Source organism: Lonchura striata, chromosome 12 (genome assembly GCF_050655825.1).
Source record: "Lonchura striata isolate lonStrDom1 chromosome 12, ASM5065582v1, whole genome shotgun sequence".
Taxonomy (NCBI): Eukaryota; Metazoa; Chordata; class Aves; order Passeriformes; family Estrildidae; genus Lonchura; species Lonchura striata.
This window is the reverse complement of record NC_140714.1, coordinates 12,296,118-12,320,804: the sequence shown is the minus strand read 5'-3', so window position 1 is coordinate 12,320,804 and position 24,687 is coordinate 12,296,118. Positions and strand designations below refer to the sequence as shown.

The 24,687-nt window shown below is 36.0% G+C and overlaps 1 protein-coding gene across 39 annotated transcripts in view; it reads left to right on the top strand.

Annotated features, from left to right (window-relative positions):
- The window catches only part of SLMAP (sarcolemma associated protein), a 93,536-nt gene that overhangs the window by 49,394 nt on the left and 19,455 nt on the right, over positions 1–24,687 (top strand). For 13 of the 39 annotated variants that reach the window (XM_085590549.1, XM_085590541.1, XM_085590542.1 and 10 more), the window contains 9 exons: positions 3,836–3,892; positions 7,206–7,289; positions 7,547–7,606; positions 12,229–12,351; positions 12,923–12,997; positions 16,866–17,186; positions 17,960–18,077; positions 18,393–18,564; positions 19,997–20,131. In XM_085590549.1, the coding sequence (XP_085446675.1) occupies positions 3,836–3,892; positions 7,206–7,289; positions 7,547–7,606; positions 12,229–12,351; positions 12,923–12,997; positions 16,866–17,186; positions 17,960–18,077; positions 18,393–18,564; positions 19,997–20,131 (1,145 nt within the window). Of the gene's footprint in view, positions 1–3,835; positions 3,893–7,205; positions 7,290–7,546; positions 7,607–12,228; positions 12,352–12,922; positions 12,998–16,865; positions 17,187–17,959; positions 18,078–18,392; positions 18,565–19,996; positions 20,132–23,580; positions 23,671–24,687 lie in introns of all 39 variants that reach the window. The other 26 variants (XM_085590540.1, XM_085590539.1, XM_021532458.4 and 23 more) reach the window with 8 other exon arrangements.

Here is a 24,687-nt window from a genome sequence, read left to right as displayed (position 1 = left end):
TTAAGGCACACAGCAAATAGTGTAGAACAATATCATACAGACTGGCAGTACGCAGCGAGAATATGTAGCTCATCGTGTGGTAGTTTGTTGGGGTTTTGCCCAGAGGTTTAAGTACTGACAGAGAAGCAGGTTTATTACTTAAACAATAATGATACAATAAAAATCCCAGAAACCAGATGGTTTGTAAAATCCAGCTTCTGTAGATTTTTAAAGACATTCTATAAATTACTTTAATTTTTTAAGCACAGTGCGCTCACAATATCATCCAGTAACGTGTCCTGATCTCTAACATCTGTGGAGTGTTACAAAATCCGGCTCTGAATGATCTGGGAAGTGTCTTACTTTCTGATCATTCCATCCAGTTCACTTGTTGCTCATTCCATAGTTTTTGTTTTAGTAACCACTGGTCAAAATCAGTGATATCAAGAGCAGAAGTCATGGTGCTTCTTTTTGATCAGTACATTATATGCATTATTAGCAAAAGTGTGATGGTGTATAGATCAAAGTGAGATTTGTTGCCCTGCTAACTTCCTGTCTTTCACTCCAGTGTAACCCTTCTTTATTTGTGTCCTTTTTTTCCCCCTTACTTTGTGACTTTTGCATTTGATTTTAAATGCAAGTCAGCTTCTTTCTTTTCACCAAGCTGATTTTTTCAAATTTATTAATAGTAGTTTTTGGATGGACTGAATGTGTTGAATTATTTTTAACTTTTCTTTTGACCTGCAGGTGTCTTAAGTGATACTAAACAGCTTTAACTTTACTTTTTTCAGATGGTTGGAAATTTGTGCATTGAGGGACAAGTTTTTTATTGGTTTTCAAACCTGGCCTACTTCAAAGACTATTTTGATGCCAAAATATAAATGTACAGGGGCCATGTTACTTAAGTGATAATTGTAATATTAAGATCTTAGTTATTATGTTGCACATAGTGATAGGCAACCTAAATCTAAAGTGGACTTCTTAAATTGAAAATCTAGGAAATGCCTGAAAACCTAAAGGAAAGCTGTTTTTAAGCTGCAAAAGAAAATATTAATTATCTTAAAGACTAACTGAAAGCTAGTTGAACAGAAGATTGTGTCAGTAAAAACATTTAGTTATATCACCTTCTCTGCTTTCTGCTAAGTAGGGGCTGGAGAGCATGAAAGCTAAAGTTCTTTTGTGTTAAAAATTAAAGCTAGGATTCTCACCCTAATTTACATTTTGGTACCCAAGATTGCATGTCTTGATTCAGGGAAAACAGTAATTAATCTAAAAACAAATTAGGTTTATGAAGTTTTCTGAAATAACAAAATTTTTAAATGCAGAGATTTGAAATAGATGTTTCAAAGATGTCTATCTTTGTTTTTCCTCATTGTTGTTTGGATTCTGCCATTTTTAGTGACTAGGCTGGTAACAGTGAAAAATAATGTTTTATGGAGTTTGGTGATACCAGCATCCAATTTTTGGTATATTATCTAAATATCAGTGTGCTGAATTAATTATTTTTTTGTTGGCTTATGCCATATATTAGTGGTAGCATTCTTGAAACACAGGGAATGTTCACTTATTCTGAAAATTTAGGAGAGATTTGAATCACCAAGTGCAAAACACTTGCTGTGCCAGCTTTGGGGCAGGCTTGGCAGAGACTCGTGTGCTGCTGCTCAAGGTCTTGGCTGAAGCAGTGCCAAGGATGTACCTTTTGTATAAATGGTGAAATCAGTAATGGACACTAGAAAACAATAAGCCACCATGGAAATGAAAAAAAAAAAAGCCAAAAAAATCTCCTGCCTGCAGTTTCTCTTAGTCATGGAAATGGAGTGTAAAGAACTGCTGCAGAAGTTTGTTTGGAAAACATCTGTGTCAAGGGTAGATTCTGTTTTGTATTGCAGTTATTTGGAGTGCAACAGTTACTGGATTGTGGTAGCTAAAAGATGCACAAATTCATAATGCTAAGTTTTCCTCTGTAAGCTGATTATAGAAGCCTATTTTAAGCTAGAGGTCTAGCATGGTTGAGGTGTTACCCCTTCAGATCAAGCTATTTGTTTATGTGTTTCATTCAGATCTACAGGGAGAATTCCCCAGCTTTTTTTCTTGCTGCCTTCCCTTCCACCCCTATTCTAGCTGCAGCTGAGTCCTGGAATAATCATATATGAAGACTTTGGTTTAGATTTATTTTATTTTAAAATGGAAGAGGACTCATGGTATCACTCGAACTCCTGACTTGTGACTGCCAGTAACTTGATTCCCTCCACAGTGCTTTCCTTAGTCTAGGCAGTCATTCTCACCAGCTCTGGGGAACTTGAGGCTGTTCTGAACTTGGAGGATGACTGATCTCCTACAGTTGCTTGAGACCTAAAGCCAGTTCTGAAAATCCAGTGTGCTGTTGCATGTGTTTCTGAAGCAGCATTTGTAAAATGTTACACTTTAAACAGAATAATATTTGTAGATAAAAGTAGGTGGAGGGAACATCTCTCTTCCACTGGCTTATCTGTCTGTGTGGGAGAGGGCAGAGTACAGGACAACCTTTTGGCCATGAAAACCCTTCTTCAGACTTCAGGGCTTTTTGTCTGAAAACTTGTCTATCATCTCTAGGTTTGTAAAAGATCTCTCCTTCCAGATCTTGACCTGCATCTGTCCTTAGATTGTCATAGTTGCAGCAACATACCATTAGAGGACTAGAGGGACAAGTTAATCTTCAGAGATACTTGAAGCTGAAAATGCTAAAAGTCAACTTTTTTGGGTTTTGTTTTGTTTCTAATTTGAAGAGAATTTACTATCAGCCAGCTTCTTTAGTCTGAACTCTCTTGTTTGTGCTGTTCATTCAGCCTTCTCTGTGTCTCAGTTTCCAGTTGACAGCACATGGAGTATCCAGCAAACTGCATTCCCTGCCTGGTTATCAGGGATCTGACAGGGAGACTATAGAGGGGAGGCAGAGGCGGCTTCTCAAGCCTGATATTTCAGGGACTAACAGCTTTCAGCATGGACTAAACTGTAAAATCTGCTGCACAGAAATCAAGGATGTGATCTGTAAGATGGGATCCTCGATACTTTTGTGTTGGCATTGCTTAGAAATAATGAAATCTCATTTTCAAAAAGAAATTAATTGTTCAATATTTTTTTTTTAGTGTCTTTAATTAATCCAGTCCTGTTCTTCCCTTGGTGGTCTTGTTTGCCTTCATGTCCTAGCAGGAGTTAGGATGATGCTAGCAATCTAGTCTCCAATTCCACTTCTAAGATTTTTGTGCATCTCAAGTACATGAGTAGACTTCCCTGAAGTAGACTTTGGATAAAAACTGCATTTTTCATGAACCTGAATGTAATGCATTCCTGGTTTTCTGGAGGTCTGTGCAGCTCTCTTGAAAGGTTTAAAACAAAGAAAGGCTGTTTCTGTGTACAATTCACAGGCGCTGTTAAAAGTGATTGTGGGGTCAAGGGGACTTCTCTATTTTATGTGGTGCATTTCTAGATTTCTGCTGTGTTGGATGGATGTCTGTTCCATGAAACCAGCTCTTCGGATTCCTTTTTTGATAACTAAACTAGAGAAATATGTTAATTATTTGTTGCTTCTGATTCAATTTTTTATTTTTTAAAGTACACAAAATTAATTTTTCTAGATTCTCATTAGTGAACTGCAGCATTATGTAAGTTAATAAGGAGAAATAATTATGCACTGTATCACAAAGTTCTGGTAGGCTTGTGTGCTCTGTTTCATTATTCCTTGCCAGAATAAAGTTTTTGTTCAAGGCTGAGTAGGAAGTAATATTATCAGCTTTTAATTTGGTCATGGAATGTACTCTACGTAGATGCATGCAGGGAAAATTTGAGCTTGGAAAGTAACACTTATTTTGTTTGGCAGACAAGATCATAGATGAAGGACATCTAACCAAAGTGGAAGAAACAAAGCTTTTGAAAGGTTAGACTTCTGGATTATTTAACTGTTTTTGAAGCATGCTTGTTGTGTCACTCAGTGCATGTTTTGTGTTAAGTCAGAGTTTGAGTTTTGATTGAATACGCATTTGAGGAGAAATTCAATAAAGGGGAGGGAAATTGCTGAACTCTACTCCAAATACTGTTGTAAGCTAAAAAGATTTAATGGAAACCATTTTGGAATATTGAGTGCATGAAATGCCAATCTCAATATTGATTGAGTTCTTATTTGAATATGCATTTTAAAAAAAGTAATTTTTGTAAATTCAATTCAAGCTTTAGTGTCTGCATGAATTCCAAATGGGATTTTGGTTTTATTACAGGGCTACATAGAAATAATGTTTGGAGTCATTTTAAGTTTTAAATGAAAGTTTATTTTAATTTTACTATTTTCTGTCTTATAACTTTAAAATAAGTATTAACCTCCTAAATGTGTCTTTTGCACGTAAAATATATCTGTGCCTCTCTAACTCTTTTCCCTAACATATAAAGCAAGTTAAAGGAGCTAATTAGAAAAGACTTGTCAAGGAACAGTCACCCTTACCTTACAATGCCAAGGTCAGGATTGCTAGCAAGTGTGCAGGTCAATATTTCTCAAGTGTCTAATAATGTAAAATTGTTTGGACTTGCAGGCTCTCCTCTCTTGCAACTTTTTATTGATGTCTGGACACACTGCCTCAGTTCTTTACCCTCTGAGCTTCTGCAAAGTGTTGTTTTGTTGAATAAATATTAGTTTGTTAAAAGTCCAGTGTTTTAGAGACAATTTCTTTTCTCTTTTTTAATGCATGGAATGGCACCTTTAACTCCTTTCTGTATGTGAGGAAGCTATAGACAAGGTGCCATATTTGGCAAAAGAATGCATACAATAACTGTAACATAACACTTGCATGCCCCTTCCATTGCAAAGCTCTAAGCTATTTTTAGTGTTTGGTAATATATTCTAACTCATCAAGTATGATGTCAACACATTTCAATATACTTTATCACTTTGGCTATATTTATTCAGCTCAGTTTTATTATGGGAAATAGGAACAACTGCTGTGATATAATATAGTACAGGAAAGAGTTTTGTGCTTACGACTCTGATTCCAGAATAGGAAGCAGGTTTCTAATAATTTGTCTTCTGCTGTTTCACATGTAGAACTGGTGCATCTTTCCTCTGGTGCCTCATGTTTTGTGCCTTGTTTCAGAGCAGGGAGGGCAGGAGGGGGGAAGAAGCTGGTGTACCAAGGGTGGGTGGGAGGGAAGTATATAAGGGGATGCTGTGGGAGAGAGAATTAATTCAGTGGTTGGAACTTGCACTGTTCCTCCCATTTTGCACAGAGCAGGGAAGCAGTATTCCATGGATGCCCAGATATGGTAAAGTTAGTTGGATATGGATCTTGCTCAGCTTAGTGCTTCTGGATCGGCCACTAATAAAAGTGATATGGGTGAGGCTTTTAGGTTATATTTTTCTTAATAGATAAAAAAAAAAATAATGCATGACTTAGTTTAGTAATTCTTACAGTTGTAGTGACAATCCTTTGAGCTTGGTTCTATATGATAATGTAAAATGTTTTGATTTGTGTCACCCTTAGATATTAGTTAAAAACCTTATTTCTGAAAATAAGAAAGATCCCTTTTTGTTTTAGCAAAGAACCACCCACCCCCAAAGATTTAAGTTTTTAACTACAGCAATCATTAGGAATTTTGAAGTCTGCTAAAATGGGAGTTGTGGTTGTAGTACCTGCCAGGTCTGAACCTCTAGTTTGCTTTAACTGTACAGATGCTTTTCCCTGTCCTCTTTTCCAGTGATTTCGATTCTATTAGGATGGGAAGAGTCTTGCTCTTCATCAGCTGCTTTATAAGTGTATGTTAATCAGGCAGAGAGTTATAGAAAACTTTTCGTGTTAGATTAAGATAACTTTTGAGGTTTTTTCTGTTAACCTGTCTGTGTTCTGTCATGTTGATTTCCTCATGCAGCCACACAGATTGTCTCCAGTTTATGCTTATTTTGTTCTGGGGGAAGTTAGTTCTGTGTATTCTCTTGCTATTTGAAAAGATGTCTTATTATTCCCTTGGTTTTTACTTATTTTTACACTAACCCTGTTGTATAACATGGTTCATTTATTTATTTATGTGATTCTTTCTTCCTGTGTCCTGTTACTTCATTGTTGCATGCACATTATCTACATGCAGTGAAATTATTTGTGTACCCTGTGCTTTTCTCCATGGATGGGAGATGTCTGTGTGCTGGGAATGCTGCATTGTCCCTTTTTCATATAATGTTTCTGCCTGGAACTTGAGACTCAGAGAAAACCTCTGTTAACCTGCAGGTGGGCAGCAGAGCTGTCAAAGCAAGGCTCTGAACAGGCAGCCAAGAAACATTTCATTTTGCATAACCTCACCTGCATGTTGGTGACAGTTCCTTGCTGGATTAGCCCACACCATAGATAGTGTGGTCTTTTTTAATGGACCCATCAGAACTAAACCATAATTGTTACTTAAGAAAAATTGAAAAAAATTTATTTCAGTAACGTATAATATTTATACTTTGAATCAGGGGTGATTCTGCATGAAACTAAGATGCACTGGTGTAATTAAATCCCCTTATCTTTTGAAAATATGTGATCTCCACTAAAAATCTAGAACTGTGGGAAAAAAACCAACAAAACATCCAGTAAACCAAAAAAAACCCAAAAAACCAACTGTGTTGCTTCACTAAGCTGCATGTAATAAAGTGCTGAATTACATGGACAGATATTTCATGAAGGTTATTTTTTTGTGGGAACAACATACCCTGTATCTCTTAATACAATTTAAACTGAAAATTCCTTCTAGAAACAAATGTATTCATTTATATTGCTGTGATTCTTTAATGTTTCTTTTGAATAGTATGGTATGTACAAGACTTGTTATTATGTAATTTGTCCAAAATACTGAATCACAGTTTTATTCTTAACAGCAGTTTCTTTCTAACTTGCTACAGTATCTGCATTGTTCTAGTTTTCTTTTCTTATTTGTTTGCTGATTGAATCAGCTTTTCCACTGTTCCAGCTGGCAAGAGCACAGCATTAACCCAAGTTCAAGCTGTGCACGAGGCAATTGCATCCCTTATTAGAGGCTAGGCTGGGTTAATGATTCCAGGGATGCGGAATCCATTTTAGCCCAGACTTGCAAAGAAATAAACACCCAGCAGGTTTTTAACTGTTTCTTGAACCAAGTTGTTTTCTATTGATATTTAGCAGTAGTTTGGTGTACAGGAGAAATTATGAACAAAGCATTTATTGATTGTAGTTGCTTTTCCTTGTCTCTTGCAGAAAACCAAGCACGAGTCAAAGAATCGAATGATTTGTCTGACACCCTTAGCCCAAGTAAGGAAAAAAGCAGCGACGACACTACAGGTAAGAGTTTAATTAAGATTTCTGTAACCTCTAATTAGTTTGAATTAAATCTAGATAACCAATAGCATTTTCTTAAAAGAATGGAGTATATTATACAGAGTTAGAGACAAGCTTAGAGCAGTGTTGTCTATTTTGTGGCTTCATAATTTGACTCTTGTAACTTGAGAAGGACATTAAATCTTCTCTCCATGTAAATGTGTATATGAGAACTGTCTGCAGTCTGCCTGCTCTCTGAAAGGTGTGGGGTTTTTTTTTAGATGCTCAAATGGATGACCAAGATCTAAATGAACCTATTGTCAAAGTAGCTCTACTAAAAGGTAAACGAATTTACTTTTGCAACTTTAGATGCATAATCTGTATATGTAATCTTTTTATCTACCTGTTTTTTATCAATTATTAAAAAATAGTTAAATAGAATGTTGTAATTCAAAGATGTTAATCATGTCATAGGGGAGAGTTAACTGTAAATATCAGTAATGACTTCTTTGGGTGATATAAAAGCACACTTTTGAGTGTTGCTATAGAAATAATCTGTGTATAAAGGTAATCTCTGTATTCACCAATGCTGTTCTAGGAATTTACACCTTACAACTTTGACTTGAGAAGTAGAGTCAGCACACATTTAAGATTATAGCAGTGGAGAGGAGGGATTCTTCCACTACTGACATTTTTCAAGCATTGTCAAATTTTACTTGCATATCTTCTCTTACTGTCAGAAATGTTTGTTAGTTTGCAGCTGATGGATTAATCAAAACAAGATTTTTTTTTTTTAACACAGTCAAGATTGGAAATTTGTGTTATAACTGTATTTGGAATGATTGCTGAGGCTTAGCTTTGAGCTTCATTGCTATAAATGTAAAATTTTTATTGTTTTTAATGCATTGAAAGCATATACTTAATTATCAAGCTAATATTTACATATTCATTAGCTGAATATTTATTAGTTATTACATTAGCCTACTGAAAATAATTTTGTTGCTTTAACAATTAGACACCTGATAAGATCTGTAAAATTATGCTCCTATTGGAATCACAAGTAAAAGAATGTCAGTTCTTTGTGACTCAGAAAAAAAGGAAACCATAACGGAACATAGGAGACCTGTAAAAGAGCTTTTCTCTGCAATTGTTTACACTCCCTAATTTTATGACAAAAAGGCTTCCAAAAATTGCACAAATTACTTCTTCTGTTTGGCAACATGTATAAAATTGAGTTTGATGTTTCCCAGTGGACAATAGTTCAGCAAAGCAGTTTAGAAGGGAGTGTTTGAGATATCTAGAAATGAGTGTTTGCTCTAATATGTGCAACTAAAAATCAGTATGTTCAGTGACTTGCTATGCTAGAAGGTAGAATTTGATAATGTTGTATGTAGTAATTATAATAGTCTTATTTTTGGTTATAAAACTGAGGCTGGCAGCAACTTTTCTCTTCCTCTTGAGGCTATTTATGGGCCTTCCTATTTTGCTCTCACGAAACCATTAAAAATATCTGTGCAATGAATCATTTGCCCTTTTAATTTTATGAAGAGCCTATAAACCCACAGTTTTGTTTGAGTTTTTTTTCAGAGACCGACTTCATGTGCCTGACTTTGCCCTAAAAAGGATCTGATTTGCCTCAGAAAGGTTTTCAAGTGGACTTGTTATGCAGCCATATAATTAAGGAAGAGTGAGAACATTTTTGATCTGGCGGCTGTTTGGAATGCAGAAATGGCCGCTGGAAAAGGCAGCGGTCTTGCAGAAATTTACAAAACAAATTAATGGAACAGGAAAATTAGGAGACTTCTGGTTGCTGTAGATTCCCCAAGCATTTTCCATCAAAATTTTTTAGTGCATTCAGGATTAGATTTAAGTTTCTACAAGTCAGAATTTGGCAAGGAGGGGTAGGGGGGAAGCTGACAGATTAGTTGGCTTTATTTTTTCCCCCACAAGGTAAATGACTTTATTATCCATTCATAACAGTTCCCTGCACACTTCTGTTTAAACAGGCTGTTTGTGACTACTTATTGCAAAGTTAAGGGCAGGTAAATGTTAAACAGATGGAAAGGAGCAATAAATGTCATTGGAAGACTGGTAATCTTGTTCTTACCAATGTTCCTGTGTTTTCATAGTAATTACCAGAGTGATCGATAGAATATTAGTAGGAAATGTTTTCAGCTGAGGATTTGCTGAATAGTGGTAATTTACATAAGAAATTTTGAAAATCAGCAGTGGTCTATCAGCTCAGAAAGTTTGGGGATCATTGTTTTATGTCAGATACTTTATTTTAAATATATGATATAGCTTCCTTCATATGGATGTTTTGAAGTTTAAAAAAATATGAGGGTTGTCTGACTTTATTAGAGTACCCTGAAAATTGTCTTCTGAATAATCTGAGAAATCCTGCAAAATTCTGAAGGTGAACTTTCAGAAGTGAGTCTTGAAGAAATACCAGACTGCTCATAAAGTTTCTTCCATAGGTCAGGCACATAGAGATTTTAAGGATCAGTTAAGACCACAGCCTATGTGGGCTTCTGTATTATCTCTGTTATACATATTAAAAAAAAAATAAATTAAAATGGTTTAAAAAAAAGTTTTTTAAACTATTTTAAAATTACCGTTAGAGCCAATGTTAAGGGAAGCCTCACTCTATTTGTGTGGAAAACAAGGTGATATTAATTGAGAACATTTCTTAAAGTATGGCTAACAAACTGATCACAGATTAAAATTTTCCATGAGGTGGAAAAAACGAATGAGGAAGAAAACATGCTGTATTAGAACTTTTCTTTTTCACTTCATTTTTTCTGGCACCTTGCTGTAATTAATGGTAACTCTTTAGCCTTCTCTGAGGACAGTTAGTCATGATGTGAATTTGCTTCTTAAGGGAACTGATTCTAAGCATGATGATATTTAGTAGTTTTATTATATGCAAATAGGGCAATCCTACTCACTGAAGAAGTACTTTTCAAAACTAGAATTAGCACCAAAACTATATTTGCTTTGAACTACAAGGCACTTGTAGTTCAGTTTGGGCAAGACTAAAAGCAAATATTTTCTTGTGCTTATATTTCTTGGCTTTCAATATAGAAGCATGTCAGGCACATGGAAATTCCCCTTTTGTGTTGATGTAGGAAAGTTTCTCTCATTTCTTTGAAGCAGTACTGTCATTTATGATGTGTGCTTTCATTGACTAGAAAACACTGCCACAATAAAAGCTCATTTAGTGTGTCTGTTGTTGGATTTGGGACACTGCTTCTTTATAAGGAGTGATTTGAGCATAATTTGTCAACTTCCTCATCCATTTCTTCTGAAAAGTCTCATTAAAGATGGCTGAAAGTCTAATTGCTCTAAATCTTTATCCATGAGAAGCTAAGAACAAAACATGTTCAGTAAAGAGAAACTTGGATTTAGAGCTAAGAAACCATAAAACAAAGTATTTGGATGAAATATATAGTCCTCTCTGTTCTTTCTGCTCTCATAATTTCATTCTGAAAAAGTCTAAAAGCACATGTGTGTTCTCAGCTCTGCTCAAACCCACCAGTTCATTACTGTGAGAGCAGGAAAAACAACCCCTTAGAGAGATGCAGTATGAAGACTTTAGCATGATTTGCTAAACAATTTTCTTAATTAAGAGAACAAGGAAAAAATCTATAATTAATTTATTGATAACATATACAGCCAAATATGAATGTCAAAAATTTAATGATGAGCTAAATTCTAGTTTCTTTTTATTTTTTTCCTTATTAATGCAAAGTCTAGACAAATCAAAGTAATATTTTTTCTAAGCCTTTACCTTAAATCCATGTAATTTATAGTTACAGATGTTTATTGACTAGGTAACTGTGTAACCCTTTTTTTTTTACCCTCTCCCATGATACACAGCTGGAATTCTTTCACCAATTTCCTTCCTTTGCCTTTCTCACCAAACAAGCTTTATATCAAATTTTGGCCCTCTATCTATAGAGTTTATTAATGCTGTTTGTGCCTATTGAAATATCAGTTTGTGCACAGACACTGCTTAAGGAAAATCTAGTAAATGAAAGTTTGCTGGATGCTGTTCCTGGCTCTGCAGATGCCTGCAGGCTGGGGTGTTCCTGCATCTAAATTCTAGATGTGTGCCCATTAGAGGACACTGCTCTTAGTAACAAATAGTTAGTTTTCCTCTTAAATGCCTCCAAAACTTCAGCTGTAAAAGTATTTGATTTGCCTGTGACTGCAAGTCATCTCTTGTAAGCCTGAGAGGCATTTAATGTGTTTTAGCTAATACAAAACTTATGGGGAAGAGCAAATGTTTTTATTTAGAGTTTAAATGTCATTACGTTTATGATCGTATTAAAGATATACCTACTATTTTAAGATATAGTTAAAAAAAATCAAGTGCAATATTTATCTTAGTATTCACTAAGGCCACTGAATGAAATAAGGCGGTTGGAATTTTCTTCTTTGTCTTAATTTTGTTTTAGGAAATTTCCCTAAATTTTTCCTTTCCTTGTTGTTCCCCAGAGGGAGGGGGGGAGGCTGAGGCTGGTGATGCGGTGGGTGGGTGGCAGTAGTGAATCATGGAATAGCAGCTCTTGCCTGAGCCTGTGCACTGAGACAGGCTTAGGGCAGCTTCCTTTAAAAGAGTCGAGTTGTAAACACAGGCAGGGATTGTTTTAGGCTTTTGTTGTTCCTTGTTTTTGTCAATACAGAAGTCCTTGCCGACTTACACAGTATTTTTTAAAACTCTCTAATTCTTCCTTGTTAATTTTTGTTCTATATTGCATGTTATGTGTAAATTAATGATTTAAAGTTTGCATATGTTTTACTACTTTAAAAAGTATATTAATATTTTTCTAATATTTGCCTAATCTAATTTTGAGTTTAACTTCTGAAGATTTGAGTAAAAAGTTGCCAATCATCACATAACAGTGCAAATTAAGGTGATGTACAAATTTATGATTCAAAGAAAATGTTCTTTCATCAGATGAATTGCAGGGTGCACAATCAGAGACTGAGGCTAAGCAAGAAATTCAGCAACTGCACAAGGAGCTGATTGAAGCCCAAGAGCTAGCTAGGACAAGTAAACAAAAATGCTTTGAACTTCAAGGTGAGACCCAGATCAACTTGGTTCTGTAGGGTATTCATTAAAATTGTATATATCAGGTAGTTCAAGATATGCTTTCATGGTATTGAATACATGCTTGAACTCAGTATATTTCATCCTTATTTCAGTTAGATAATGGATGTAATTTAATGTCTTCAGTGGTGACTCTTTTTTAGATCATCCTATCAGCTATGTAGCTCTATTGTATCTATTTTAAGAGCAAATAGTATAGTCCAGTTTAATTGCATATTGTTCAGTGTTCATTAGGGGTTGTATTTACAGCTTTTTTTTTCCCTTCCTCTTACACCAGTTTGCACACATGAAGTTTTCAGATCAGGCAACAGATTATATCAATTTCAAATTAATTGTAATACTACCACAATAATGGAATGATGTCTTAGTATTAACTTTTATTAAACTACTTACACAGTTTTACTACCTTTGATAACTTCCTGAAGTAATATGTTTGTTTAATCTTTTCACTTACGGAGAGATTCTGACTAAAATTAATTACGCAGGTGAAATTCATGTTGCTAACAAAAACTCTTGGGCACATTTTCACTTTCATTTGTAGCACTCTTGGAAGAAGAGAGAAAAGCATATAGAGTGCAAGTTGAAGAATCCAACAAGCAAATAAATGCTCTGCAAGGTAGGATTTTTTTTACCCCACTCTTTAGGGAAACTATATAGTTTTGACTGTTTCTGTGGTATCATAGTCACTAAGAAAGGAAAGTGTTTAGTTGAATGTGTGTTTTAAATCGGATTTCTTTCACCATGTCTTTGAATGTGTTGTGGAATGTTACCCTTAAATTCCTATGGTTTTAATAGTAACTTAAAAAATGCAAAAGATGTAATCTGTAATAGGTACCCCTTCTTCATCTCCATTTAGTCTCTGTCAGTTCTGAATCATTCAGGGATTCTTACTGTGACTGCCTTCAGAGCACTCAGAAACTTTAGGTGTTTTTGTGCTACTCAGTCTCTCCATTTCCTTATAGGATCCTTTTAAAGAAATTTTTCATACAGATTCACATCCAGCATCAGAGTATGCAATAAAGTTGCTGCAACAGAGCCTTTTTGAAGTCTGTCCCTGCATTTTTCCTGTCCATGCCTTTTTGAAAATTGATGTAATCAATCATGCTTCTTTCAGCCCAAAATGCATACAGCAGGATGTAATCCCATGATTTACATAACTTCTGAGTCACATGTTCTGTATCACATTAATTTGCATATGAGTGAGCTCATTGATCAAGAGTCTGTCAGTCTGTCCAGCTGTAAGGTCAAAAAAGTCTCTGTTACATTGTGATTTCCTTAGAGTAAGTGCTACTTTGAAAAGCTTCTCAGCCATTGGTTATTACAAAACTCAGGAGCTTCATCATTAGGGTCTTTGTCAGCATATCACTTGCTTTGGACCCAAAAATGTCTGGAAGGCAGATGAGCAGACAGGCAGGTGGACTGACAGTGCTGACTTTTTTAGGCAGTCAAAATAGCCCTAGAAAATTACTTTCTGGGCAGTAGTTTGTTGGATTATGTGATACTTGTCATACACTAGTTATACTGAAAAACTTCTGTAATAGCTCTGTTTTAGGTGACTTCATCAAAGAATCTTCAAGTTTTCTGTCATTGCTTTTGTACAAAAGAGAAGCTTAAAGTATGCTGATCTTCAGAACAAGAGCAGCAATTTGAGTGTTATCTTGCTAATAATGAGAATTCTCCGAGTAATGAATGCTGTAAAAAAAATTAGAAAATATTTGATAGTTATTTCTATGCACAAAAAAAAAATATTTTTTTTTTCCTCCTAAAAAGAGAGAATGAAAGTAGAACTTGACGGAGCCAAACTTAATTGCCAGATTCCTCTTCTCAATTCAATACTTTTTTGTTTTCTGGATCCTTCTCAAGAGAGGTCTTGCTAATGTTTCCTCCTCTCTCTGTTGTAGTTCAAAATGTTCTAATGTTCACTATGTGCTTTGCTGCTTCCCAAACTTTTAGGGTGTGACACATCTCACAGTTTGGGAAAAGCTGTCAGGATTCTCCCTTGGCAGCCCCTGTGAACTGCAAGGGAGGAAAAAAAAAAAACCTGGCAGCTTTATGAAGTAACATTTCTAGAAGTATTTTCAGGGAATCAATGTTTTAGCCCAACCAGTGTTGTTGGCTTTGTTTGTAAAGAGAAGAGAAAGTGCCAGAGAGGCAGCTGAGGTTGTGTCTCTACGTGTCAGGTTCATTAAATGAACACATATGTAGAGCAAGGAAATTCAAGTAACTTGTTGCTCCTTATTTTAAAAAAGTGAAAAAAGCAAAGCATTCAGTTCAGATGAGGTAATGGCTTACATAAATGAGAGATGTAATGGAAGTTTTCTTTCTAATTGTCCTCTGAAATTATATCAAATGCTTCAGAAACCATTCCCATATTGTTAGTAGTAACTTTCCTGTGTAAGTTATTTCCACAACTCCACCTAATTTAGAACTTGTGTGTGTCTTTGGATTTTCAGCCCAAGGCTCTGCTTGTTTTCAGGCCTGAACATATAAAGGGAAAGTTGTTCATCAACAGCATAAAAAACAGGATAAAAACCCACATTTCTTTGAAATTCTGCCAGCACTAAGAAATAGGAGTTTAGCTTGGCTTGATGAAGAAAATCGTATCAGGAAGTTATGGTTTGCATTCCTTTGCTCAGGCACCTGCTGTATTATCAAGCTGTAGCTTTTTGTGTTTTAGTGCATATTATTTTGGTAGGTTCAAGGCTTCTAAAGTAAGGATTCCTGGAAAGGGAATTGTTGATGCATCATGTGTTTTTGTATTGTCAGATTGTTCTCACCCACAGCTTCATTTGCTTTCTGTCAGTATAAGCCCATAGAAATTACTTTCAAACAAGGTCATAGTAAGCCTCATTTTGCTCATATTTCTTTCAAAATCCATCATTCTGCAAATGTTTTTGGTATGGAACAGATATACTGTTTCATCTTACACTGAATTGCCATGAAATTAATTTACTGTTGTCTATAATAGCTCTTAGGTGTTACAGTATATAATAACTACCATAGTTTTTCCCATTAAGTCTTTTTCCTTCAAAATGGGGAATTGGGTCATTCATAGATTCTTTAGTGTATTTAATGAGATAAATGTCTTGCTGGAGCCTGTTTAGAGAAGGGCACAAAAAAGGTGAATTTTTCTTCATTGCACATCAACTATGTTACATCAACAAAGTTTCTAGGTTGTACCAGTGTATGAATTTGTTCTGTATTGCTGCATATGTAGCTACTGAAAAACATCAAATATAATTGTCATGGAGGTGCAAGTATCATTTGAGTAGCTCTGATGCTCAATCTGTTTACAGCAAGACTTACATTCTTCCTGTCATGTTCTGTAATGGATTGAGATGACATAAATAAATACAAGTAACCTAGGAAGATTACTCAGCCTTAGTTATCCTCCCCATGTTTTTCACTGTCCTTGTTCTGCCCTTTGGTTCTGAAACATACAACTTTAAATCTGTAATTTTGACTCTCTACAGTATCTTTACATTAGTTTTTCAAGTGCTCTTAAGAATTCTACATTTTGTTCTCAGAGTAATTTTTCATTAATTCAATAATTGCTTTTCTCTATGTTGAAATCAACAAGATACATTTTTTAAAAGTGAAATAGAACAAAATCAAATTAAGCACTTTGCTCCCATCAGTGTTCTAACTGTAGCTCTCTTGTTCATTCATACTTCCCTTTCCTCTGCACTATACTTCTTTTTTAACTGTTTGCACTGGATTCTATTTGTGTATGTTTTTATGAAAAATTGTGCTCAGAGATGTCTTCAGTAATGAAAGGGTTTTAGATGGGAATAATTTATAAGATTTGCTTCGTGGAGAAATGTCAGATAGCCTCATATGTGTGTGACTGCTATACATTTACAGTAAGCTGTAAATGATAAAGGACCTTCTAGCTTAGTATACATGGTGCAGCTGTCCCTTTCAATTTAAAATTCATCTTGTGCTTTTAAAAATGCCTTTTGCAAAGAAATAATTTCTATTTCCTCTACTGCATGTTGAGAACAGAGTAGAAATTATTCTGTCTCAGATATTTATAGATATCACAAGTTAACTGCTGAACAGGCAAACATTTCCAATGTAGCTTCGCAAATGTTTGGCTTGTGACAGAAGCTTTCTTGCTTTTCCTCTTGTCCCTGAAAGCCCAGTGTCCTTGTCCTCTAATACTTCTTTTGCTTACAGTGATGTTGGATCTAAGTCTTGTTTTCAGATTTTGGAAAGTTGCTTTGGTATCACACACACAGCACAGCCTTGTCTAAGAAAGCTTTGTCTAGACATAATTTTTGTTTCTTTTAACTCTCTGTATTACATGGCCCACATACTTGCCTCTTTAAGGGTACAGCATTTGACAGGATAAATGTTTTCTTAATTGCATTAGGCTTATTTAGTCCTGTTAAATATCAATGTGTTGAGAAAGGGAGGTAAGGTTTTTAGGTTTTTTTTGTAGATACAGTTTGAAAATAATAACATGAATGTCTGCTTTCCAGCTCAGTTGCGAAGGTTACAAGAAGAAATTGAGAATCTTCGCAAAGAAAAGGAGAATGAAATTTCAACCACTCGAAATGAACTTGTCAGTGCTCAAAATGAGATTCTGTCACTTCAAAAAGTAGCAGAGAAAGCAGCCTCAGAACGAGACACAGATATTTCTACCTTGCAAGCTGAGCTGCAGACGGTGAGAGCAGAGCTTGAACGGTGGAGGAAAGATGCCTCAGATTATGAAAAAGAAATTGTCAATCTGCAATCCAGTTTTCGGCTCAAATGCCAGCAGTGTGAGGAGCAGCAGAGGGAAGAGGCCTCTCGCCTGAAAGGTACCTGCTTGAAAGGATGTCTCAGAGCATGCTGCTCACCGTGGTGAATGCCAGTTACTCAAATCACTGTTTGTCTGTCCTTTTTGTAGTCATTTACTCTGTGTGTGTATACACACAGATGTATGTATGTATGTGTGTGTACCAAGGCTTGTGGTGTTAACAAAGACATTTTCCATGCTTCATTAAACAGTTATTGTCAATTTTGCCTAAACTAACTTAGGTACTCTTTGATATCAGTAGACCAAGTGTAATTCCACTTAGAAAAGATAGAAAACTTTTACAGTTTAAAGGATCCATATTACCCAAAATTTTCCAGGAGTACTTCTGTGACTTCTCTATAGTTTGAACTTTAATTCTATCAAAGTGTCACTAAAGCTTATTGCTTTAAATGTTTTTTTCCTTGTAACAGAGGGATGATATTAGTGATTCTCTTGCTGTTTGCAAGCCTTGGAAATTTTCTGCAAATATGCTTTTCTAGTGCTGTTTCTAAAATACTAGAATTGACCCATAAAAAGATTGTTTTCTACTTCTTTGTACCTTAGAAAAAGCTTTAATGAAAAAAGTAACTTGTCTGGCACTGGGTCATAAACCTCATAAGTAGAAGATAATGTCATGTTTTGCAAGTGGTCATGACAGAATTCATGTGACATGATTACAAACAAGAATATTTGAGATTTATGGCTGATACCAGCTTTTTCTCCATTTATTAGCTGGTGTTCCTTGAAGCAGTTGTGAAATAATTTTACTTAATTGAATTAACTTGTTCATTGCAGATGAACTTGAAAAGTTGAAGGCGGAGTGGATTGCTCTGGAAGCTGAATGTGTTAAACTGAGGAAGGAAAATACTTCACTTACATCTGAACTTCAGCGACAAGAGAAGGAGCTTTCTAGGTAAGGGGCACAAGGTTTGTCTAGGAAGTACCACAGCAGCTGAAGAGTTTTGTTGGTGGTGGTTTTTCCTCCTAAAAGAGAGACTAAATGTTAATTATACACAGCAAGCTGTGGACATATATTTAAAAGCAAGACCATGGCCAGCCTTTTGTGTCAGCACATTGTCTAAGGAGGCAATAAATGGTCTGTATTTCTATGATTGCATTAAGCTGATATTTACACATCAAAACCAATGTGTTAAGCTTTTAAGGTTGAAAAGTACCTGTTTGTGTAAATTTAAAATGCATAAGGAATCAATTGGATTTTGTTTTTCAGCTCTCAGAAGCAGAGTTTAGCACTAACCAGTGATATAAGTGTTCTAGAAATGTCTCGGAAGGAACTTGAAAATCAAATGGGATCTTTGAGAGAAAAACATCAACGGGATGCAGCCAGTCTGAAAACTCAACTCAGTGAAGCTGAAAGTCAAGCAAAAGATTTTCAGAAAGAGGTAATATGAAATATTTCCATTTTGCAAGAATGTAAGGCCCATGACTGACCTTTTTAAGCTAAAAGAAAAGGGACTTTGAGTTCTTTACTTTTTGTAGTAAATAATTTTTTTTCATATGTTTATTGCAAGCAGTTTACATGGTAGCTATGAAAATTATAAACTGGGAGTCAAATCTAAAATGAAAGACTTCAGGTAAATATGTATGTTCTTTGAGAACTTCCCAAACTTTACTTACATGCATTACTGTAGTGAATTTACTTTTAAGATGTTCAGACAGGGAAATCATTATTCAGAGTCTTCATGAACATCATGGTCCAGAGTTTCTTTAGCTGTTCTGAGTCAAAGTTAATTTTCAGTCTAATCTTCCCAGTTAGATTTCAACTCTTTTATTTGGCAATAGGACTACATAGTCTTTACAAAGTGCATAAGGAAGTGTCAGTGCATTTGTAAGTGCATAAGGAAAAGTCAGCACTCTGAGTATGTATTTAATCTGCCTGGCCTCTAAAGATTATGTCTGGAAGAAAGTCATAGTCTCCAACACTTACTTGCTTCCTCTTAGGAGCATTTTGAATGTTTCCCTGGTCACCGCTCTTAGTTTCTTTTGCAGTCCTTTTGTTTGCTCCGTGGTTAATTCATCCATGTCACATTCCTTACAATTCTCAGAATCTGAAAATCCCAGTTGTCTTAATCTCTGTTTTGTAATCCGATCGGTATTTGTAAAGATGCCTCATCTTCTAAATTTGTGGTGAATGCCAGTACTGAAGGCCATTGGTTCTGTCCTTACTAAGCTCAGTCAGGAGGACTGCTAGAATAGGAAAAATGGAATGTGGGTTTGAAAAAGGAAAAGCTACCCATTCTGTAGGAACATGACACATTCACCCAGTACTGTTTGTACTTGACGCACACTGAGGATTATGGCATGACAGTAACAAGGTGTAATAATTTTTAAATGCCTGCCTTGCTCTTAGATTTGAATTTGCTGTGTGGGAAGAGGGTTTGATTTACTTCATAGAGAGTATTGAATTTTGCACCTCTTAGAGGGATGTAGGTATGTAAGCTGCAGCCTAGATGTAAGACCACTATTCAAATGTGAAGGACTCCTTGTTCCCCTGTTTCTTGTTTCATCACTGTAGTTCTTATAGTCCTTTCCAATATGATAATGAACAATTGGTATGAGAGATTAATTAAGGCTTTGCTTTTATTTTGTATTTCCTTGGGCTTAGTTGTTCTAGCCCTGCCAAGCTGGGCAAAAAATTTTGATTTAGAAAAAAACCTGAAATCTAAATTCCACCCTGCTTTTATGAAAAGAGAGTGCACTGATGCAAGGTGAGTTAGTCTAGGCAGATGACAACAAAGGAAGCTGTGTGCTAAGCAGATGTCAGCATGTGCTGGGTATCCAGGGCTCCACAGATTGTTCTCTCTTTGTCTTTAGTATGAAAGAACACAGACTGTGCTCTCGGAGCTGAAGGCCAAGTATGAGGTGGCTGAACAACAAAACCAGTCACTCACAGAGGAGCTCAAACAATGTAAAGAAAACCTGAAGCTGCTACAAGAAAAAGGAAACAATGTAAGTCTGTACCGAATGTGTTGGGAAAGTGAGGTTACAACACTGGCATTTCTGTTGAAGGAATATGGAAGGAATGGAAGGAATATGGAAGAGTCAAATAGAAAAGGATGGACTTTTTTTAAGAAAAAGCTGGGTACCATATTATGCAAAATTATGCAAAATTCCATTCTGGTCCTACCTGTGCAGATTTGCAGATCATTACACTGTTGCAATTACACATGAAAGTTAAATTTACAGTTGCTTGACAGTTTTAAGTATGTCCTTAGATACCTGCTCTCTTGAAAACATGTGGCTTAAATACTAGCAAACCAGAACTAAGTACAAGTTTCTGATTTGAAAGAATGATACAGGGGTAATAGCTGACAAACCTGTATCCAAATGACTTGAGTAAACTTTTTCAAGCTGCTCTCATTTTATTAGTACTGATTACAATGGATGTTCCCACCTTACTCTTGCTTATGCTTCTTAACCATGGTTATTTCTGGTGGGCTCATGCTTTAAACAGTACAGTTGAACTGTCCTTTCTATTCACTAATGAATATAGTGCTTTCTGGTTTTCAATTTATCATTAGAACTGAGTTGTCAGCTAGAGACAACTTTTTACTTTACTGAGATTCCAATATCTTCCAAACATTGAGGGTGTGGCACACAAATTATAAAGTGGTCATAGCCTAATTTAGGTCCTTCATTACCCTGAGGGGACTGATATTGTCTTCCTGTACTGCCTCTGTGGCCAGGGCTGGGTGAAGAGCTCCTGTAATACACAGTACAAAACAGGAGAAAAATGAATGCTTTGTAACAGACTTTAGTAAACTGTTTCTTTGACTACAAAGAAAGTTTTAGAGGTCCTATCCTCTAAATGAGCTGTCTGCTGGATGCCTAAAGTTTGTATAAATATCCTTGCCATAATTAATTTTTGAATACAAATTGTGGAGCTGTCAAAAATGTAAAGAATTCAAAGCCTTTCTCACTTTTTTCTGACATATTTTCAGGAATATAATTTCACCATTCTCTTGGAACCTGATTCTTGCTTAGGATTTTTCTGCAGTGCTCAGATAATGCTGAGTTACTTGATTTACTTAAAGCAGAAGTCAAAAACAACCACACTAAAACCCCACCCCATTTTAATAGAAGAGATCACAGTGAATAAATAATGGTGAATGTGAGATTTTCTGCTCTGTTAAAAACATTAATCTCATAATCAAAGTGATCAGTGGAAAGGGGGGAAAAGTAAAGGGTTGAAGTACTGTGAAGGAAATTGGAGCACCTGATGAAAGTGGAAAAACTGAAAGGAAATTTTAGGGAGAATTAGAGGTGAGTATTTAAGTGAAAGCAGAAACCACAGCAGTTGCCAAAATCTGCTTGCAGAAGAGGAGTTAATTGTGACAGTTGAAACCTAGAGGTCAGGGTGTGATGAAGAGCATCCTCCATATAAGGGCAAACTCACTGCTCACCAAACATTACTCAGTCAGTAATGTAAAACATATCCATCTTGGGGATTGTTTCAAACATCATGGATACTGGGCTGTGTTCCAAGGTCAAATTTTTCAAGTACCATTGCCCCCTTATGCTGGAATCATTATCTGCTACTTCATTTTTGAGGACAGAAAGTGACTTCCCACTGTGGGATTTGTTCCTTTTTGCAGCCCATCTGTGTCTGAGCTTGCATTTCTTCATATTCTAAAAAAAGATGCACCATTTTATTGAAGCACACAGTTAAATGCTCCTTGACAATAGGGTGATTTTTATGTATTGATAAGTTTGTGAGGGGAAAGTCTAATAATTTGGAGGTGCTCTCATTGAATGTGATGGATATTTATCATTGGTTTCATTTGCCAAGAATGTGTATAACTTAGAAAAAGAAATCTATAGCAGTTCAGTGAATCGTCAAATGTTAAAAAAAACAAGGCTTCTGCACTCCATTTGGGATGTCATTTAGATATTAAGTTTGAATATTTAAGTTTTACTTTTAAAAAAGATTGCAGTGTTGTGTTTTTGAAATGCTTAGCGGTGTGGTGTTTGCATGCTTGTAGCCACTGGTTACTTCCTGATGCGCTTTACACAACAGATTTAATGATGTGAATGGTTTGAGAACATCAGCTGCTCTGGTTGATTTAAACCTCTGGCACTTTTTGAACACTGCTGTGATTATTTCTGCCAACAGGCTTTCTGTGGGAAGGTGGCACTGTGATTTGTGGCACCCGTGACACAAAAATAATCTTGCATGAAAAAGCAATAGTTACACATGATTTTTCTGTTAAGTATTTGCCTTGATTGAAAAATCAATTAATTGAACAAGACTAGAATATCTTCTAATATTCCTGTGTTTTAAACCATATTGGAGATTCTATGAATTAGTGATTCCTACAAATTCATGACAGGATGAGATTTTACTTACTAATCACAATGTTGTAGAAAATTGAAGCATGAATTTATCATTTATTTATTTGACTGAACAAAATCAAGGTAGCTTCAGCACAAACAGTTTTAAAAATATTTGGCATGGTTTGACCTTAACCTCTGTGTGTCTTTGTGCGTGCACAAATATATAGAGTAGGATACAGAGAAAGCAGATGTCTTCCAAGGACAGATTAAAAATCATTTAGGTCCATTTTTGTTTTTAATTTTTCATACCACAAATAGAGGCTGTTTCATCCAGAATGTGCAGAGGTTTCCATGAATAGAACACAGCTGAGAAAAAGTGTGGATGGTTCTGAGGAGGCCATAAGCTGGATGAGCCCTGCAGTCTAGCCAGCTGCTGGTTTGACCCAGCTGCAGCATTTGATCAATTTTCTGAATCGCATTTGGTCACAAGGCTGCTGACCTGGCAGAGATGCTGAGCTTTGTGGTATCTCTGATAGAAATGCGCTTCTCTGCTTTTTAGCAACTGGGTGTGGATTGTACAGTCACGTTACAATCTCACAGAAATATCTGAACTACTGGGTTTGCCTGTGCACATAGTGTAATTGATTCACTAATGGAGGAAAAAAGATTGTTTTTCCAGAGGCTGGTGATGGAAAATGGAAAAGGCTAACTAGCAAAGAATGAAGAAGTAGCTCGAAAATCCAATATTTGGTGCGAGTCTGTCTCTCAAGAAATCCAAATAGGATTTCCTCTTACTTAGAAAAACTAAAACCAACTGTAAATAAAATACAGGCAAATCAGTTTAACATTCATATTGTTTTCAAGTACTAAATTCCAAGTTGTGACAAGAGGTTTCTTGGAACATTTTCTGCTTACTTCCCTTTATTTTTAAACATCCCTGTTCATTTGAGTAGAATGGTGTACTAACTTTGTATACCAGATTAGATAATGCTGTAATGTGTTAGATGTCTTTAATACATTTCACTTAAAGCAAAACTTACTGACTTATTTTCCCCTCTCTAAATCATCTTTACCTGATTGATTTATAGCACAAAGTGATTTTTAATATCCCTTCCCTTCTTTAGCCTTCCATATTACAACCCGTCCCAGCCGTATTCATCGGCCTAATCCTGGCTTTCCTGTATTGGTGTTACGGCCCATTGTGGTAGCGAAAGGTACAAGCACTACTGTTCAGTCAATGTATGTTTGTCCCTCACCTGTTTGTGCCATTTCTGTATCAAATAGTGCATGGTGAAATGCTCACAGGTATTTCTTTACCTGAAGCAAACCCTTCATTTAATATGCCATTCTGTTGACACTGACGAGCTGAGCAATCCCACTAATCATTTAACATCTCTGTGATTTCTTTAAGTCTAACAATGAATTTTGTTCTAACTGGTGCTTGAACGTGCCTCTTCTAACTCGGTCTCAGTTTGTCTTTAGCAAATGGGCTGCCTTTTGCACAATGCTGCGATGCTAGGGCTTGTAAGAAAACTTAATTGCTTAATTAACTATGAAAAATGAAGAGTTTGCCTCTAATAATAAAATTCAACAAGCTTTGGTTCCTATCTATGGACTAAGAAATTCCTCTCTGGCTCTAAACACTTTAATTTTTCTCACTATTGCTGATGGAAAGATGGGAAAAAAAGACAAGAAATAGGTGGTTGGTTTGTATTCTGAACTCTCAGCTTGCATTTTCTCTTGTCTCTCAGTGTGTCCTCCTCTTAAAATGCCATTGTTGTCATGCAATGTTGTGACAGTCTGTTAAAAATGGTGTTATTAGGATCTGCTACAAACTAAGTCATAGATCTGGATTTAAACGGTCAAAAGTTAAAGATGTGCATAAACCTCTGTGTAGCCTTGACTTGGCACAAGCGATGTTTTAAACATCTCAAGCCTTGGCATGTTCAGAGGCAGATTTCTCTGAGGTGTGTGCGGTACCAAACCTGGAGATGCGGAGCTGCCGAGAGTCCTCCAGCCCATCCCCAGTCCCCAGGAGCTGCGGAGTTCCCCGTGCTAGAGGCACGTGGTTTGCTGTGGTGCTCCAGGTCAGGACCAGCCTGCAGCAGGGCTCCTGGCTTACACTGTAGTGATGCCTATCAACAGGTACTCAGGACTTGCAGGAACCACGAGGTAATCTGATTAGTATGAATTAGAACAAATATGATATTGATTTCTTTTTTCTCTCCACA